The following is an 18,232-nucleotide window of genomic DNA, read 5'->3' as shown; positions in this document are numbered from 1 at the left end:
CCTGTAGTCCCAGCTACCCAGGAGGCTAAGGCAAGAGAATCGCCTAAGTCCAAGAGCTGGACACCTCAGCACTCTACTGAGGGCAACAGAGTGAGACTCTGTCTCTAAAAAAAAAAAAAAAAGAAGAAGAAAATCTTTATTTTTTTTTTTATTTTTGAGAAACAGAATATTGTTTAACCTTATCTTAAGCTTTCTTAATCTTGATACTATTGGCATCTGAGCCTGATGGTTTTCTTTGGGGCAGCTGTTCTGTGCACTGTAGAATGTTTACCAGCATCCCTGGCCTCTACCCTTGAATTCTACCCCCCCACCCCCACTCCGACAACCAGAAGTGTTTGTAGACACTGCCAAATGTCTTTTGAGGGATAAAATTGACTCTGGTTGTGGATTATTATTTTATCTTATAGCTTAATGTTATGAAAATTCATGGCACCTTAAGGAATATTACATTTATGTTGGTCTTAATGAATAGTTATTGCCCATCAAGTAATAATAGATAGCATTTGCCTTATTCAGTGTCAGGAGCATGCTAAATACTGTTCTGTCATTTAACCAATATTTATTGAGCATCTGTCCTATTCTAGGCACTCATCATTACACACTGAACAGTGATCAAGTCAGACAAAAAATTGGTGATGAGTGCTAGGGAGAAAAGTAGATTGAGAAAGAGGCTGAAGGAGTACTAGGGTCAGGTGAGTCGCACTTCTAAGTAGGGTACTAGGAAAGATGTCCTGAAATGGTTACATCTGAGTCAAGATTTGAAAGAAGTGAGGAAGTGCTCTCTGCACTTCAGCCCTACTTTGGGCAAGTGGCTAGTACTGTACATCACTCTTGTGTGAGCATGGTGAAAGATTATACATCTTTCCCTCAACTTGTCTTTGATGAAGTTTTTAGAATTGAACTGACCTATAAAGTATTTTAAACCTCACTGTTCTAAAGCATGGTGCCTAGACCAGCAGCATTGGTATCACCTGGGAGTTTGTTTAGAAATGCAGAAACAGCCTTACGTTCCAGGGTCGTCCAGCCTTTTTTTGTCTCTCCTTCAAGTTGGAAGAGTAAGAGTTGCCTTGGGCCACACATTAAATACAAAGATGCTAAGGAAAACTGATGAGCCAAAGAAAAGATCTGTGCATACTTTTTGTGATATCCAACACCACAGATACCTAAATGGTTCTTAAATAATCTGCATATGGTCCAAGGGCTGCAGTCTGAACACCTGGACCTATAGAAGCAAACTCTGTATTTTAACAGGATTCCCAAGTGATAGGTATACATTCGAGTTGCTAAAGCAGTGATCTTAAAACCTTGGTGGAAATGAAATTACTTTGTTTTCTCTGTCTACTTTTAGGTCTTCGTGGAGTATGCAAACGCTGGTGATTCCAAAGCTGCTCAGAAATTACTGACTGGAAGGATGTTTGATGGGAAGTTTGTTGTGGCTACATTCTACCCGCTGAGTGCCTATAAGAGGGGATATCTGTATCAAACCTTGCTTTAACCAGTAACCTAAGGACCGTTTCCTGTTTCTCCTCTTCCATTTCCTGGGTTATTGTATTCCACATCTGAATGCAGGAGTCCCCCCTCCCATTTTAAGGGGGTACTTTTTACATTTATTTAATCCTCCTAATGTGCAGCCATTGCCCAAGCAGTGACTGCATCGCAGACGTTTGGCACTGAGTAGGACAAGACCTCTCAGCTATACATTGAGGGGCGTAGAGCATCCATGTGGGCAGCCTTTTCTTGTGCAGTAGGGCAGGTGCTGCTCTTCACTATATAATCTAAAAAGATACTAATTATTTTCCGTGACCATAAAGCAAGCGTGAATGTGTTGTAGTGAATATTATTAACAAAGTTGTTAAGGTTGGTGACATTACTTAGAGATTGTTTCTTTATGTTGACAGGTGGTTCTTCCTTATTTTGATACCAGAGTATCAGAGCTGGCACTGGATGCTCTCAGTAATGTTAAGTAATTGTCAAGCAGCAGTTACCTACTGTGTTCTTAACACTGAGTTGTGAATCTTTTTAAAGGAGTACTGTATGACTGACTATTCCTTTAAAGAAACTGCAGTGAGCCTATCTACTACTTTTTTTTAATTAAGGCTTTTTAAAATAGAAAGCTGATGCTTGATCTTGCACAATTTTTATGTCTAGTATGTATGCTTGAGTGGGTGTGCAAATGTGAAAGATTAGGGAAAATTTGAGTCAGTATACTTTATAGTGTGAATCTTGTGAGCTAAGACAGTCTACACCCATCTTTCCCCCACCTGGTTTCACATCTGTAAGATTTAGTGTATGTTTTTTGAGAGTTGGTCAGTCTGGTAGAATGTAAATGATGAAACAGTCCATTCCTGAGAGGCTCAGAGCAAACTGGAGTCTAGCCTAGAGTTAACGTTGAAGCTCTCAGAGTGATTGTAACAAAAAGAAGGTTTTGCTCCTTGTGAATTGTCTCCCCCTTTCAGTGTACTTTAGACCTTATATTGGCTCATTGTCTTTGTGCTGAATCTCCTAAAGTTGTAAGATTTCTCAAGATGTGGCTCTTTTTGCTACTATGGAAAATTCTTTCTTCTAAAGATATAGTGGAAGGAAAAAGAAAAATAGTCAAAGAGAGGGTGAGTAATCAGGATTCTTTTTTTCTTCCTTTCTGTCTCTTCATTGTCTCTTCCCTCTTCTCCCTCTCCCTCCTTCTCTGCCTCTGTCGGTAGCTAAAGAAAAGCTAGAGGAATGGCATCCTGGGTAGTCTGGCTTTTGACTGCAAGAAGTTAAGAAACATATAGATAGGACAAGGTAGAAGTAGAAAGGAAGAAAACTTCAGAAGAATTCTTAGAAGACTTACAACAATCTAATATGTCCCTGAGACGAGGATGTCAGTCTGCATTAGTTCTTGGACCCAGGTTAATGACATGGTTTTAAGAATTATAATTATGGATTCTTCTCACTTTGTGGTAGATTGTCTATAAAGGTATAAAAATTAGGAAACTTTATAAAGCACTGATTATACACAAAAAAAGACAAATCGTATACAGGTTATGAACTTTTTGCCTGTTTTCCTTACCTGAATGAAATTTTTATTTATTATTTTTCCTAAGGAAAAATGTGTTTTAAAATCTTTCCCTGCTTTGAGCCTCCTCATATAATCTTTCCTTGTGTGTGCCATGCAGATTACTGAGAGTCCAATTAGAATTTACATTTTAGAGAATGAATTCTTTCCCCCTTTCAAACAACCACCCTTTGACATTTTAGTTATAGTTACCAAATTACTGAGGTCTCTTAATATTTATTGTGTAATCAAATTTGGTATAAGGAGGCTGATTTATGAATTACCAAAGGGTCTTGGATGGTCCTTAATATGTGCCCTTAGAAGGAATAACTATTATGTTTTATTTTGGACTTTTCAGAGATTAATTAGTTTGATTACAATTCAAAATTCAAGAGAGTAGAACCAGGATCGTAAAGACCTAAGCTCTCTTAAAACATAAATGTTTGTATGGGTAGCAGCTTTTGTGGTGATGAGAAACATTAGGTTTTTACATGTGTTCTGATGAACACAGAATACTATTGAGTTCTTTTTGAGGGCAAGTGTTCTAGGTTAGTACCTGTAACTTTCTCTCCCCCCTTCCTGAAAAGAAAAACCCTTACAAATAAACTGCAGGTGAGGCTTCTAAGCTTAGTCGTGCAGTGTGCTGCTAACATCTTGATGCTGAACTTCCCAGCACTCTTTCTCATCATCATCTTATTGTTGATAGAGTCATATGTATATTTAGTGTTTAACACTGTAGAATATTTTTACAGAAGATGCAAACTAGATTTTAAGGGAGTTGAGGGAATAATTGATGAGCCTTGAATTAACCACGCATTGAATTAAATACTTTATGTTAAAGCCACAGGATTGAAAAAAGATGCCTCCCATGTTTCAGATTGTCGTTTTATAACTCTTAGCCCATTCTACCAAAGAAACGTTGGCAGGTTCTCCCTCCCTTCTAAGATTACTTAATGTCTTTCTTAAACCTGAACCAAATACTATCAGAAAATGCAATTTTCATAATTCCTTTAAGATGAAATATGTACACAGGGATTTTGATTTCATAAAGTTATTGAAAATTTTGAAAGTTTCCTTTTGAGAGTCAGGGTAATGAGGTGAGGGTTCCTGTCATTTAACCCCGACCTTTTGTGGCAAATTTTATCTCAGGTAGTTTTTCTTTTTCTAAATTAATTCTTGTGCTTCCTTGCCTTTCATTTGTAAATACCTGTACTTCCTTGCCTCTTAACTTCTTAGTTACTTTTTTATTGTTCTGTGGTGTTGCTGTGGCCCATTTTGCATCCAAAAAGGCATATAAACTGATTATTCTATAGAAAATCTTTGATTCTTTAGAAACATACTTGGAGGTGGCTAGCTAGCTGCTAGCAAAACTGTAATGCTGTTTTAGAGAAGAACAAGTAGAGTCAGACATTTCAGTAAGAGCACTAGCTAGAAGTAAGTATTGGCTACCTTTTAAAGGAATTTAAAAATATTATCCTCTTGCAATAAGAGATCTGTATTTATTACCACTGGATGTCTTCCTTGGTTTTGGGCCATCAATATAGCAATTCTCTTTAGAGAAATTCCCTTTCTACTATGTCTTGAGCCAAAACTATAGCTGCTTTTAGAAAAGAAACCATAAATATGGTTATTTTCATCGTTCTCTTTGTTTTCATTGAGAGAAAATATTGCCTTTTTGGTAGTCCAGCTACTAAAGATACTGAGATAATGTTAAATTAACCTTCAAAAGAAAATCTCTGAGTTTTTATTTAACTTGCATTCTAGATTCATGTTACTTACATTTTAACTTCTAAGCAAATTTATGAGAAGGAATGCTGCCAGAAACAGTACTGCCATGTAAGGGAAGCTGAAGAGAAACTCTGGAGATGTGCCTTTCTCTATCTTACTACACTGGACTTGACCCTGGTGAGGGCATCACTTAGATTCCTGGACTAAATTAAAGGCAGAAGTAGAGCACTTATCAGAGCCCTTCACGGCTCGTTTGATTTTATTCATCAACTACAGGTAACTAACATTTTGGCATCATTTTCATAGGTCTTATTTTCTGACTGTATTAAATTAGGCCTGTTTTACAAATTTCTACTATTAGTTTCACTTGGCAGCATGAAATTTTATTTTTTACAATTAATTTAGTAAAAATCAGCACCATGGTAACGGGTAATAACTTTAGTAACATAGTTACTGCGTGAGAGGGTGGGGGAAACAGTTACCATGTGTTTATCAAGACTCTTATGCAAGGGTATATGCTAGGTGGCTATATTCAGATTAGGGTACAGGTGGAATCATGTGATGACTTTTGGTCTGGTAGACATATAGGTAGATTAAGCAAGTGCCTTTTGTTTCCTGGAAAATACTAAAATTCATTTGGGTAAAAGCTTCACAGATGATGGTAATTCATTGCACCTCTGCCTTTCCCTTAAAATAACTTTTGGATTGAGTCACAGTATAAAAGTCCAAAATATCCTTGGTTTACCTTTTTTGTGTGTGCGTAAAACTATTTGATTTTATTCTGATATTACATGTGATGGAAAAGCCGGAGTTATCTGGCAGAATTTAATTCTTCCTTGTATCTAGTTCCATTTTTAATATCAGGCTCTTTCCTCAAATCTTATTACTGTAGCTCTCTCTGATATTATTTATTTATTTATTGTCAATTATGGTCACATGCAGACCAGTCCTTGGTCACAATTAACTCAAAGGAATTCCCATTTCTTCTTAAGGTGCTCAGTAAATCACCTTTATTTTGAGATGGTAATCTTTCAAGTTAGTATCAATTACTAGCTTTCTCAATGAATATAAAAATGTCATCTCCATCATATGGAGCTCATCTGAGCCTCTTGTAGTATATTTGGTAAATTCCATTCTTAATCATAGGCAAACATGGATATGTTAGTTTTTAGAATACTCAGAATTTTAAAGATTTTGTTTTGCTTTGTTTTGTTTTAGTTAGCTGTTTATCTACCTGATACTGCAGGATACATCCTGTTTCTTATATTAGCCACTTGCCCCAGATGGTTTTCACTATTTTTTAAATTACATGATGATCAGGAGATTCATATAGTGGCATGCAGTTGACAAGTAAGTACTATGGATATTTAAGAAGAAAGTAAATATAATTTTAACTATTTTTTGCTGTAATTTTATAGGAGAAATTGGCTGTAAAAGAAATGTCTATAACCAGAGAGCATTTAGGAAATTTTATATTTTATAGGTGGTCACTAAGGTGATCTTAAGGGTATAAGATACATAGTTTACACAAAGTTTATTCTGATAGGAAGTTTTTATTCATTTTCCTACAGCTCAGCACTTTCGTTGTTCCTTATACTACTTCTGAGGATTAATGTTTTAAATTTGCTTTATTTGTGCTTTTCAGAGAGTTGTCATAATCAAGACAGTTGTGGTTGTGGTACAAAAGCTGGAATTCATGGGAAACTAATCAAATGATTGCCCAGGTGTTATTTCCCATTACATTGAGTAGCTATCACAGTACCCTGAAAACAAGTGATAGCTCTTCTAAAAGCCATCTTTGTTTTGTGACCTAGGCTCATAGTGTCTTAATTTAAAGGCAAAGAAAAACATTTTTACTTGCCTCATAATACATATAATCGCTAATTCTTGTGAAGAAGAAGAAGAGAGCTTGTTTTGTTTTACTACTTTGTATAATGAGAATAAGTCACATTCTGGGGGAAAAAAATAAAAACAACTAGAGTTGTTCATTTTACTTTTGGGGGGTTTGGTGGGGATTAATACCTACTTTTTCTGGAGGGGAACCCTGCTTGCTGCCATAAGCTCTTGATTGTCAGCAAGAGAATTATTTATAATCACTTTTTGATTCCAAGTTGGAATTGCCTTCCCCTTCTAAGTTATCACCTCTTAATAATATACATGATATCAGGACAATTAAATGTATAAAAGCAAATGTGGTGAAGTATTCTATAATCATGCATATAGAGACACAACATCTCTTCAATTAATTGAATTATGTAGCTGTATTATCGCACTAGCATGGGTAGTCAGAGACTGCCAAATTAAAGAATAAGGAGGAGAAAGATAGGTAATAAAACAAGGGGAGAGGGGTAGAAAATGTCTCCCTTACTGGTATTAGTAATCTTCCATTCAGTTAGTGATCTAAAAATGGTATTTATTTTTAATAATCTAGATTTGGTACTTGTGGCACAGAAATATTGCCTTTCCCACACATTCCTTATTATTGTTTCCCCAGAAAATTATTTTAAGAGTTTGTGAAACTGGATTACATATCCATAGTCATTTTGGCCTAATTCTTACAAATAAATATTTGTACTCCAGCTTTTTTGTATTCTGTGTAAGTTACCACTCATGCAGGTCAAGGATCAGAAAGAAACTGGGATTAGCCATCTCTGTATTGCCCTTTGCACATTGGGTACAGTGAGTGGCATTAGTAAGCACTGGCTGCAAAATTACAGCACCTTATGGAGCTAAGTAGTGTTTATTTATTAAAAGAAAAAAGTCTGTACGTCTTTAGAAAATTTACTTTGCAAAGTGTAAACTGTCCTATCTTTTCCAGCAGGATTTCTTCTTTCATAGTTAATTTTCTTTTGAAAAATCTTAAATAATTTAACATTCCTTTATATCCTCTTAACAGTGTCAAATCTGGGGTGGAAGGGACTTAATTTTTCCCAAAAAGGGCTCCATCTTTGCTATCATTGGATCACTCCCAGAAATCCACTAATGGTCAACAAATGTTAACTATGGTGTCTTGTGTCAGCACTGGAGTGGTTGCTTGTGAATATAAAAACCTAGTACTGTGTTCCCTCAGTAACATGTAATTACTGTGTTTTTGAAAAGAAGGTATAGTTAGAAAAAATGTGAACTATCACTTAAACCAAAGCCAGTTATAAGGAGTCTTCTCTCCTGGTGGTTTACCTTCACCTCAGAACCACAAGAATATTACAGTACATAGTGGATAGCTGTCTGTAACCTTTTTCCAGTTCCAATTGCATATTGGTCTTGGCATTTCTTGGCACTATGGTTCTCTGTTCTTTGTGATGCCTTATTGTTTGTGAGGTTTCTTTTTTTAATTAAATAACTGAGTGGACTATAAATGTAGATGTATGTCAGAACCAGGAAGTTGTTTTCTCAAATCCCTAAATTTCTTTTAACCTTGTTTTTTCTTGTTGGGTAGCAAAAGACTTTATTTTCCACTTTCCTATATAACTAAAAAGTATGAACACTGCATTTTAATTGACTGTATTGCGTACTTTTTTGCTGAAAACTTTTTCTGTAAACACAATTGCCTTGTTCAGTTTTGGTGTAAACTGACGTTACCATAAGATGCACTGTTGATATGCTTTCTGATGTGTGTTTGATAAGAGTGATAAAATAAAGCTTAAAAATAAAGAAGTTGCTTTTTTATCTTCACTATTTCCATATTCGGTATAAATGAGTAAAAGATAAATGTATTTATTTTTAGGATTTAATTTTTACTAAAAACTACTGTTGAAAAAGTGTCCATGTAATCCCAACTGTTTGGTTCTAACAAGTATGATTTTTCATCTTTGGAAATAGCGTATCAACTTGACAATACTGAAATGTAATTTTGTATTTTGGAATAATGTTTCTGATATTGTGACAGCTTGATGTGATAAAAAGAGCTAGAATTCAGAGTTAGGAGTTTGGGGTCTTAATATTGATATTAGTTGTATTTTTATGTCATGAGGACCCAGTGAGATTGTAGGTGCAGTAGTAAAAAGAAACCACCATCAGTTATTTTGGTGTATATAATGCTCCCTTTTTACAGGTGAGAACTGAGGCTCAAGTAGGTTAAGTAAACTTGCCCAACATTTTGTAAAACTTAGAGGTGATATTCATATGTTACTCTGTGTTAGGAGGGGCACTGGCAGGTTTATTTTAGGAAGGCAATGACTGATCTAGATGGTAAATTTAAGGGAAAGACTTAGGAGGGACACTTTAAGAGACTGATAAATAATAAAAGTTCAGATTAGAGATAATGAATGTTGAAATCAGCACTTCTCACACTTATGACACAATTACCTGGGAGGGCTTGTTAGAATACAGATTGCTGGCCCCAGCCTGAGAGTTTTGAGACGTGGTTCTTTGTGAGGTCTGAGCGCTTGCATTTCTGATGAGTTTACAGGAGGCTGCTGCCACTGGTCTGGGGACCACACTTTGAGAAACACTCACCAGTCTACAGGGGTCCTAGCTGTGGGATTGAAAAGCAGAAGTAGGCCCAATTCAAGAACTACTTGGCAGTCATTCTCAATCTCTCCTCGCTGGTAGTTGCAGGAATAATAGTAACAGTATTATTTCGCACTGTGCATTATGCTAAATGACACACATACACAAAATCCTCACAACAGGCCTATGAAGAACATACTGGTTTTCTCTGTGTTTATTGGTTGAGGTAATGGATGGTTAGATTGGCTTCCTTCCCGGGTTTTATTTACACAGTAGGCAAATGAATGTCCAGCTCTGAGGCTGTGGTCAATACCACTATGCTAGACTGCATCCTGGTCAACTGAGTATTTCCTCTCAGATCCAGCTTCCCGTTCACATTTCCTCTGGTACTACTTACTTCAGGCCTTGATGTCTCCTTACAAGACCTTACAGGATCTCCGTGTCCAGTCTCTCTTTTCCTCTAGTCTCTTCACGTTCCTGGCAGTTTTCATTCTTAAAAATAATCCTGATCATGCTTCTCCCTACGTTGAAATTCATTTTATTTTCTATCTTTTCTGTCCATTTGCCTTCAAAATAATGTCTAATTCCCTTAAATTGGCATATAAGTCTTTCATAGTCTTACTCCACCTCCCACTCTTGCCATCTCCTTTCCGTTTATGTGAGTTCTGAAAATTAAGTTCGCAAACTCACCACCATGCGCGTTCATTGGCAGCTCTGTACGACTGCTCAGGAAGGTTTCATAACTTTGGTATATCAGTGTCTCACAACCATGTTTGTGTTGACATGTGGCGGTGTCTTGCTGGGTGGCATTCTTCGTTGTTTTTTAGTGCCTCACGAGAATGTTGGAGCTTGAATTAGAGTAATGAACAAACATTCAATTTCTTGTTAAGCTTGGCGAGAGTGGAAGTGAAATCAGGGGCACGTGAGTCCAAGTTTATAGGGAGATTGCCATGAAAAAAAAAAAACAGAAGAGTACAAATAGGGTAAACATTTTTCTGGGAGAGAAAGCGTCAATGATGAAGAGAGAGGTCAGGGCAACAGCAGAACTAATGAAAATATAAAAACTTGTCAAAGTGTGCATCAGAATCGTCGGCTGACCGTGAGAGGCATAGCAGACCAATTAAACATCAATACAGAAACAGGAAAATCTTAACCAAAAATTACGGCATGAAAAAGGTGTATGCAGAAGTGGTCCTGAAGGAGCTCACCAATGAACAAAAGCAAAGGACTCACACGGCCCTGTCTGTGTGGGAGTTTTCGGCTAATAAATAAGTATTGGAGCAAGCACCCTCCCTACTCACCTGATGTGGCTCCCAATGACTTTTTTCTCTACCTGAAGATAAAGGAAATATTCAAAAGAAGACATTTTGATGACATTCAGGACATCAGGGGTAATACGGCAATAGCTCTGAGGGCCATTCCAGGAAAACAGTTGCTTTGAAGGATGGATTAGGCCTTGACATCGGTGCATAACTTCCCAAGAGGAGTACTTTGAAGGTGTTTGTAGTGATATTCAACAATGAGGGTTCAGAGCTTTTTCTGGGATGGGCTTGTGAATTTTATTGTCAGACCTTAGTACTTCATGCTTCGGCTGTTTGTACCCATATTTTTGCAATTTTTGTAGCCCATGCTTTTTCCTATGATCTGAACCTCTTATCAAAATGCCATTCAGTTCCTCCTTCCCTTACCTGTGTAATGAAATCTGTTTATCTTTTCAAACAGCTCAATTGTCACTTTCTCTAGTTACCATCCTTATGCTCCCCACCCCCTGCCAAATTATTAGCATCTCTTTAACTGCTCTGCTTTTGGCATTATATGGTTATAGCTACCATTTTGTTTTGCCCCCAAGAACACTCCTGTGGAGGTTAGCAGATCACCATCTTCAGATCTGTATTCCTGGCACTTAGAACCATGCCTGGATTATAGTAGTTGTTCAATAAGCATGGAGTTGCAAATGAATTTATAGAATCTGGCAGCCAGTTGGACGTGGATGACTCCCAATATTTCACAGAATGGCAGTTCAGTAGTTTCTATTTCAATTAACTATAAAGAAAAAAGGTAACAGTTTAGTATAATCTATTCATGTATGAATAATAGCAATATTGGTAATTAATCAAGTAACTTTAAAAACAATTGGAAAGGTAGACTTTGGATTTAAACAATACAGCAAGTTGGTCTCTTCCACAGGGGACTGAGCTGGGGTCCTTTGTCCTGATCCAACTCCAGGAAAGACCAGGTTTCTCTGCCACAACCTCTGTTACCCTGGACCTACCCTGGGAGGTCCATAGGGAGGACTCTGGGACACCATGGGTGCTGGGAAATTAATTTTTGAATTTTTCCTGAATTTCTCCTGTGACAAAGGACAGTACTGTGGCCTTTACTTAAGGTCCTTCTGCCTCAAGTTGGGGTAATAACAGATGGAGGGACTGTGCTGATGCTTTGAAATGCATATTCTCCAGATGCAGCTGTGAGGTGTCCAGATAATCCCGCCTGAGGAAGAATCCTAGAGAAGGAGGAGGAAGAGGAAGAAATGGCTGACTCTCAGGGATTGTTAGCATTCAGGGATGTGGCCACAGACTTCTCTCTGGAGGAGTGGGTGATTCTCTCAGGATTCCTTTGGATCCTGCTCAAAGGAATTTGTGCAGAGATGTGATATTAGAGAACTGCAGAAACCTGGTCTCCCTGGGTCTTGCTGCCTCTAAGCCAGACCTGATCTCCAGAGCACAGGCAGGAGCCGTGGATTGTGAAGAGACATGACACAGTAGTCAAACACCCACATACATTTTTTCGTTACTCCCAACACCTGTGGGAAAAGCAGAGCACAGACGCTCCCTTCCATGGAGATATTTGGGAATTGTGGCCTTGAAAATTACAGTTAAAGAAAGACTGGGAAAGTCAGAGCGAGTGGGAAGGGCAAAATGAATGTTCTGATGGAGATAGAAAATGTAGGACAGCTACCTATAATAAACACGCTAATAAAAAATACAGCAAATTATTTTTGTGGAAGAGTTTGTGTAGTCTTAAGGAATTGGAATTTTCCATTTCCTTCTGTTACAAGAAATTGCATCTAAACAACCAAAATCCTCAAGTGTCTTCTTAGCATTAAGTATATTTCTAATTTAAAAGCATGAAGTGTTTTATTGTGTCTTACAGTTCTTTTCACTGGTCTATAACACTTAACAAGAATTCTTGACTTAACAGGTTGGAACACGAAGGAATTGCAATACATCATGATGGAAACATTTCATAAAGCCCATTTTTTATGGAGTGTACAATGTCATCTCTATCTATATATTATAAACGATATATAACGGCCATATGTATTTTTCAACATCTTCATTTCCATATGAAATTAAAATAATGCTCAAATTAATTCAAACAAAGTGGGTGATTATAGGCTGCATATTTAAATACCTGCTAAATGTCTTTCATAGTTGTGAAGACCTGGCAAGAGGCTCTATAGAATCTCTGAACAGCTTGTGCAGTTGAGATTAATTTGTAAAGCAATGAAACACTGATTTTTCTCCTTGAAAATATTCACCAGACCAGTAGCAAAGGATTACTGCTATAGTATTAGAACATTTGCATATTTAAGACCCCAGTCCTTTAAAGAGGGATTTGTGGACTGGGCATAGTCACACCTGTAATCCTAGCACGCTGGGAGGCTGAGGCAGCAGGATACCTTGAGCTTGGGAGTTAGAGAGCAGCCTGAGCAAGGATGAGACCTTGCTCTGCTAACAATGAGAAAACTAGCTGGGCCTTGTGGTGGGGGTAGTCCCAGCTACTCAGGAGGCTGAGATGAGCATAGCTTGAGCCCAAGAGCCTAAGGTTGCTGTGAGCTATGACGCATGGCACTCTACTCAGGGTGGCAGAGTAATACTGTCTCAAAAAAAGGAAGGGAGGGAGGGGAGAGGAAGAGAGGGAAGGAAGGAAGCAAAGGGGGTGGGAGTGACGGAGGGAGGGAGAGAAGGAAAGATAGGAGAGAGAAAGAGATTGGTGATGATTAAGGAAAATTGAGATTTTGCAATAGCTTTTTGAATATGGAGTTCTCAAAGAGAAATGCATTTTAGGTGAAAATGAGCACTTTGTAAAGGTTGCAAACACATTTGGACACCTGAGTGAAATGGGGGAGGGAGAAGAAGGGGAGGGACAAAAGCCTACCACATGGGTACAACAAACACTATTTGAGTCATGGGTACACCTATAGCCAGGACTAGAGTGTTACAAAAGTGATCCATGTAACCTAAAATATCTGTAGCCCCTTAATCCTTTGAAATTAAAAAACATAAAAAATAAAATTCTAAATTTCCTTACAATGTGCTTCCTATTCCAGGGCGACCAACACCCACTGTACTGTATGCTTGCAGGTGACAACAGAACTACAGTTGCCAAAAACCTGGGTATGCCTGAGAAAACAGCAAATAATACCTGCAAAAACTTAGTGTCTTCAAGGGTGGCTTGAAAATGTAATGTATATTAATTGCTAAAAATGTAGACTCCAGAGAGATCCTTTTTTTAAAAAATGCTGTTTTAAATTACATTTTTCTCATAAATTCCGTGCTCAAGGCAAAATTTGGAAAAATGTCCTTCCTGTTCTTTCTTAAGGGACTACACATGGATTTGGGGCCATGAGATTGGCATGCCGAAAATGACATACATTTCAGGGCCTAAACTTTAACAAATTTTTAAAGGAATGTGTGACTTTAAGAAAGAAATGATGGAACAAGTATGGTCAAAAAGCCATCATAAATGACGAATGTCCTAGTGATCATTTAATTAAAAAAGAAATTTATTACATAAATTTCATAAGAAATAATGCTTAACATATGTTTGGCAATCACCCCAGACAAACATTCAGGAGGTGTGGTAAAGTTTTTGACTCAATGAGGCATTCTGGTCCTCATTTGTACCTAAATTATGAAATCATTCCCAATTTCTCTAGCAAAGTCAGTTATATTGCATTCCTGAGTTTCTGCACTCTATAAAGTAAGTGAAAATAGAGTCATCAAAGTTGGACTTTCCTGAGAGGAAATGGCAGACGTTGAGCATGAATATTTTTACTCCCCTGGAATAAATGTTACTATTTCTGACTTGCATGTAGAGATTTTCTTTTTATTAATGTCTGTCACGACTCATTGCTAATATTATTAGGTAAGTTATAATATTTACAGGCCTTAATCATACTTAATAATTCCAAGGGTTAGGGAACATTCTGTTTTTAGCAACAACACCCAAAGGATCATTTCTAGTCCCTTGGAAATAACAGGTCTTTTAATTTTCCTCTAGAATCATTTCGGGATCTCAGTAACTAAATATAAGCGATTTCCTTTCCTCAAGTTCAATCTAGGTGACTGTAGCCATTCTCATTCAACTTCCACCTACATGTTAAACAGGCGAATACTTCATCCCACTCATATAGGAAGGCGCCTTCTAGATGTTTCCACTTGGGTGCTGCACATGAATACCTCAAATCTCTGTATGTCCAAAACTCTATTTGTTGTCTTTATCCCTGTATTGCAGATAACGGGGATAAAGACATGTTAGCTGAAATGAATAGACCAAAAAACAAAAGAAGAATTTAGAACTGGGTCACAGCTGAGTTTGTGGAATATATGAGCAGCAATGCAGCAGGATAGGAGTCAGGCTGGGAAAGCGCCAGCGCCCTCTGCCTTTTCTTTGTCTCTTAGTCTCTGCCTCTTTTATTGGGATATTCCTGCTTTGTACCTTATTTCTCTCTCTCTCTCTCTCTCCTGTTCCTGTTGTCTTCTCACTGTTTCCCCATCCCGTGGTGGGATGTGACTCCCCACTGCACAGGTGGTTAAAATTCCAGCCACAAAACCGCTTTCCAACATCAGTACTCCAAGCACAAAGTCTCACAAGAGGATATTTAATTAGCAAAATGTGTTTAAATGTTCATCCTAGACCAGTAAACTATGCCCAGATACTGACCCACACCACACAAAGACTATTGTGGAGTCCTCCCTTTGAAAGTGGGAAATTCTTAGAGGAGGCAGAATTCCTCAGTAGTAAAAGAAATGTATTCTCTTTTACCTGACTGTATTCTCTTTTCTGGTAATTAGCCACCTACCCAGTGTTCTAAGTCAAAAACTCGGGAGCCATTTGTTTTCCTCCTCCCTCACTGTCAACTTTGCGTTCAGTAAGCCTTTATTATCCTAAATCTCTCTTCAATTTACTCCCTGAATTTCATACCCATTGTCAGCAGCATATTTTGGACCATTATAACTCCTGCTTAAACTCTTGCCTTCAGGTTACTCTGCCAACAGTTAAAAATTCTGTACTGGTGAGATGCTACCACTTCTTGAAGCTCTTCAATGATTCTCCAAGTTTAGGCACTGTCTCCCAAACTTTCCTGATCAAAAATTCTTAATTAAATAATCCAGATTAGGCCAGGTGCAGTGACTCATGCCTGTAATCCTAGCACTCTGGAAGGCCAAGACAGGCACGCTGCTTGAGCTCAGGAGTTTGAGCCTAGCCTAAGCAAGAGTGAGACCCTATCTCTACTAAAAATAGAAAAATTAGCTAGGCACTGTGGTGGGCATCTGTGGCATCAGGATTGCTTGAACCCAAGAGTTTGAGGTTGTTTTGAGCTATGATGATGCTGGAGCACTCTATCCAGGGCAATAGAGTAATACTCTGTCTCAAAAAAAAAAAAAAAAAAAAAACAGATTCCCAAGCTACTCCAGAGATTCTGAATCAGTCCATTTGCGAGCCTACTAATTTGTGTTTTAAACAAGCCTCCAGTTGTTCCCAGGGCTTACCAAACTCTTCAAATGCCTTCCTCACACCTCCTTGCTCTACCCCAGATGTTCCAATATCTGCTGAAAGTAATTCCTCTATTTTCTTGGTAAATATCTACTCATCCTTTACGTGTCAGCACATGTGTCATCATCTTTGTCAACTGGGCTGAATCAACTATTCCATCCTTGATACCCCCAGTGAATCTCGTGCTTTACCCAGAGAATTTCTTCACACTGAATAGCATTTCTCTGTTTCTCTCCATTGCATGTGAGATCTTTAAGAGCAGTGACTACATCTTATTTGTCTTACAGTTAAAGGGAATGCTACATTATTTCTATGAGATAATGAGAATGTTAAAAAAAAAAATACCCCTGAACCGAGTCCTGAATCTACTGAGATCAAGTAGTCAGTCAGTGGAGAGCAGATAGATACAGCTTACTGATGAAACAGCTGGAAAATGTAGCTTAGGCACATGGCTTCAAGTTTCCTAATATTGCATCACGGAACTAGACGACACCCAGTCACAGCCTCCCCTTGAAAGTACAGACCATTTGCCACGAGCTTACCAAAAGGCTGAGAGCACATGCTTTATGCAGAGCCAAAGAAGAACTATATGTGATGGTTAATTTAGGTGGTCAACTTGACTAGATTAAAGGATACTCAGATACCTGGGAAAGCATTATTTCCAGGTATAGCTGGGAGGGTATTTCCTAAAGAGATCAACAGTTGAATCAGTGAGTGAAAAAGATCTGCCCTCAATATGAGAAGGTTCCATCCAGTCGGCTGAGGGCCCAGAGAGAGCAAAATGGCAGAGGAAAGGTGAGTTCACTCTCTCTCCCGGAGCTGGGACACCCTTCCTTTCCTCCCCCTGGGCAGCAGAACTCCAGGATCTCTGGCATTTGGACTTTGGGACTCCACTGGGTCACCCTGCCCCATTGATTCTCCCCCACCCGGAATGCTCAGACCTTTCACTGAAAAATAGAAATTATTAATGCTTTTTGCTTTCCTGGCTCTGAGGTCTTTGGACTAAGACAGCTTGCAGGCAGCCTATTGTGGGACTTCTCAGCCTTCATAACCACTTGAGCCAATTTCCCTAATCAATTTCCTCATCTTTATATGCATATGATGTTCCTATTGGTTCTCTTTGAAGATCCCTGATTAATGCATTAATCAGGCCTAGTTCCTGTTCCCAAGTTTAGCATTTTTCAAGAAAGAAGTATACATAAGGTAATAGAGTGCTGGCAAGAGTGCTTCTCTAAAGGAGCTCCTTCCCCACAGAACATCTGGAGTGGGGACTAAGATTTTGCTCTTAGCCCTTTGAATCAGATGGCTTTCAGCTGTGGCAAAGTGCTTTCATCTTATCATTGCTTACTTAGACTCTTATCCTCAGTGCTCAAGACTCTTGCGTGTTCATCACAAGTCTAAGCATCCGACTTCTGAATGATAGCCAAGAAAGAGCATTTGGAGGTCGACTCTGATGATGAGTAACATAGGGAGCTAGACAGCCCCTGACTGAGGCTGCTGCAAAGGGGTGTTTTGAGAGTCACTTCTGTTGGCAAACTGCAGTTCTACCACTCAACATGACTTCCATCCATTTATTTCTGTCTGTGCATACATATGACACAATTGTTTTCTTCTTTGTTTCCAAAGAAACGGGAAGAAAAATTGGCTAGTTGGCTAACCCTTAAGCAATAGAGAAGTCTGGCAATGTTATGGTCTGGTTATGTTACGACATTAGTTCTGGGGTTGGACAGGCTTCATCACACATTAACTATATGACCTTAGCAAGCTGCTTAAACACTACATGACTTGGTTTCTTCTTTGGCAACAGAGAGATGATAAATGTATTTACGTCATAACATTGCTATGATGACAGAATAGCTAAGTCACATGAAAAACCAGTGAATTTTGTTTTTAATCTTTTGCTTTGTTCTCATCATCATCCTAATTCCTCTTCTCATGTCAGGCTGCAAGCTGAGCTTTTCCCCTCCAGTGTTATTCCCAGTTTTCTGACCATTGTTGATCTTGGTGTAGTACGCAGCTCATCTTGACTAATTTTTTTTTTTTTTTTTTGCAGTTTTTCGTGGAGGCTGGGTTTGAACCTGCCACCTCCAGCATATGGGGCCAGCGCCCTACTCCTTTGAGCCACAAGTGCTGCCCCCAGTCCTGACTATTGTTGATGGTAGGAACATCCCTAATAGCAGAGTTTTGCTTTGTTGTTGTTGTTTGTCAAACCCATACTTCTTTTTTTTTTTTTTTTTT

At 38.4% G+C, this 18,232-nt stretch overlaps 1 protein-coding gene across 1 annotated transcript in view; it reads left to right on the top strand.

Annotated features, from left to right (window-relative positions):
• Positions 1 to 8,416, top strand: part of UHMK1 (U2AF homology motif kinase 1) — a 27,563-nt gene extending 19,147 nt beyond the window's left edge. Inside the window, exon 8 of the mRNA XM_003785756.2 lies at positions 1,349 to 8,416. Coding sequence (XP_003785804.1) covers positions 1,349 to 1,495 — 147 coding nt within the window. The 3' untranslated portion in view covers positions 1,496 to 8,416. The remainder of the gene's footprint in view (positions 1 to 1,348) is intronic.
• Positions 8,417 to 18,232: the final 9,816 nt, after the last annotated feature.

This window comes from Otolemur garnettii, unplaced genomic scaffold, assembly GCF_000181295.1.
Source record: "Otolemur garnettii isolate 467f Iridium unplaced genomic scaffold, OtoGar3 scaffold00016, whole genome shotgun sequence".
NCBI lineage: Eukaryota > Metazoa > Chordata > Mammalia > Primates > Galagidae > Otolemur > Otolemur garnettii.
Note: the sequence above shows the minus strand (reverse complement) of the source record. Positions and strands in the feature narration are given on the sequence as shown.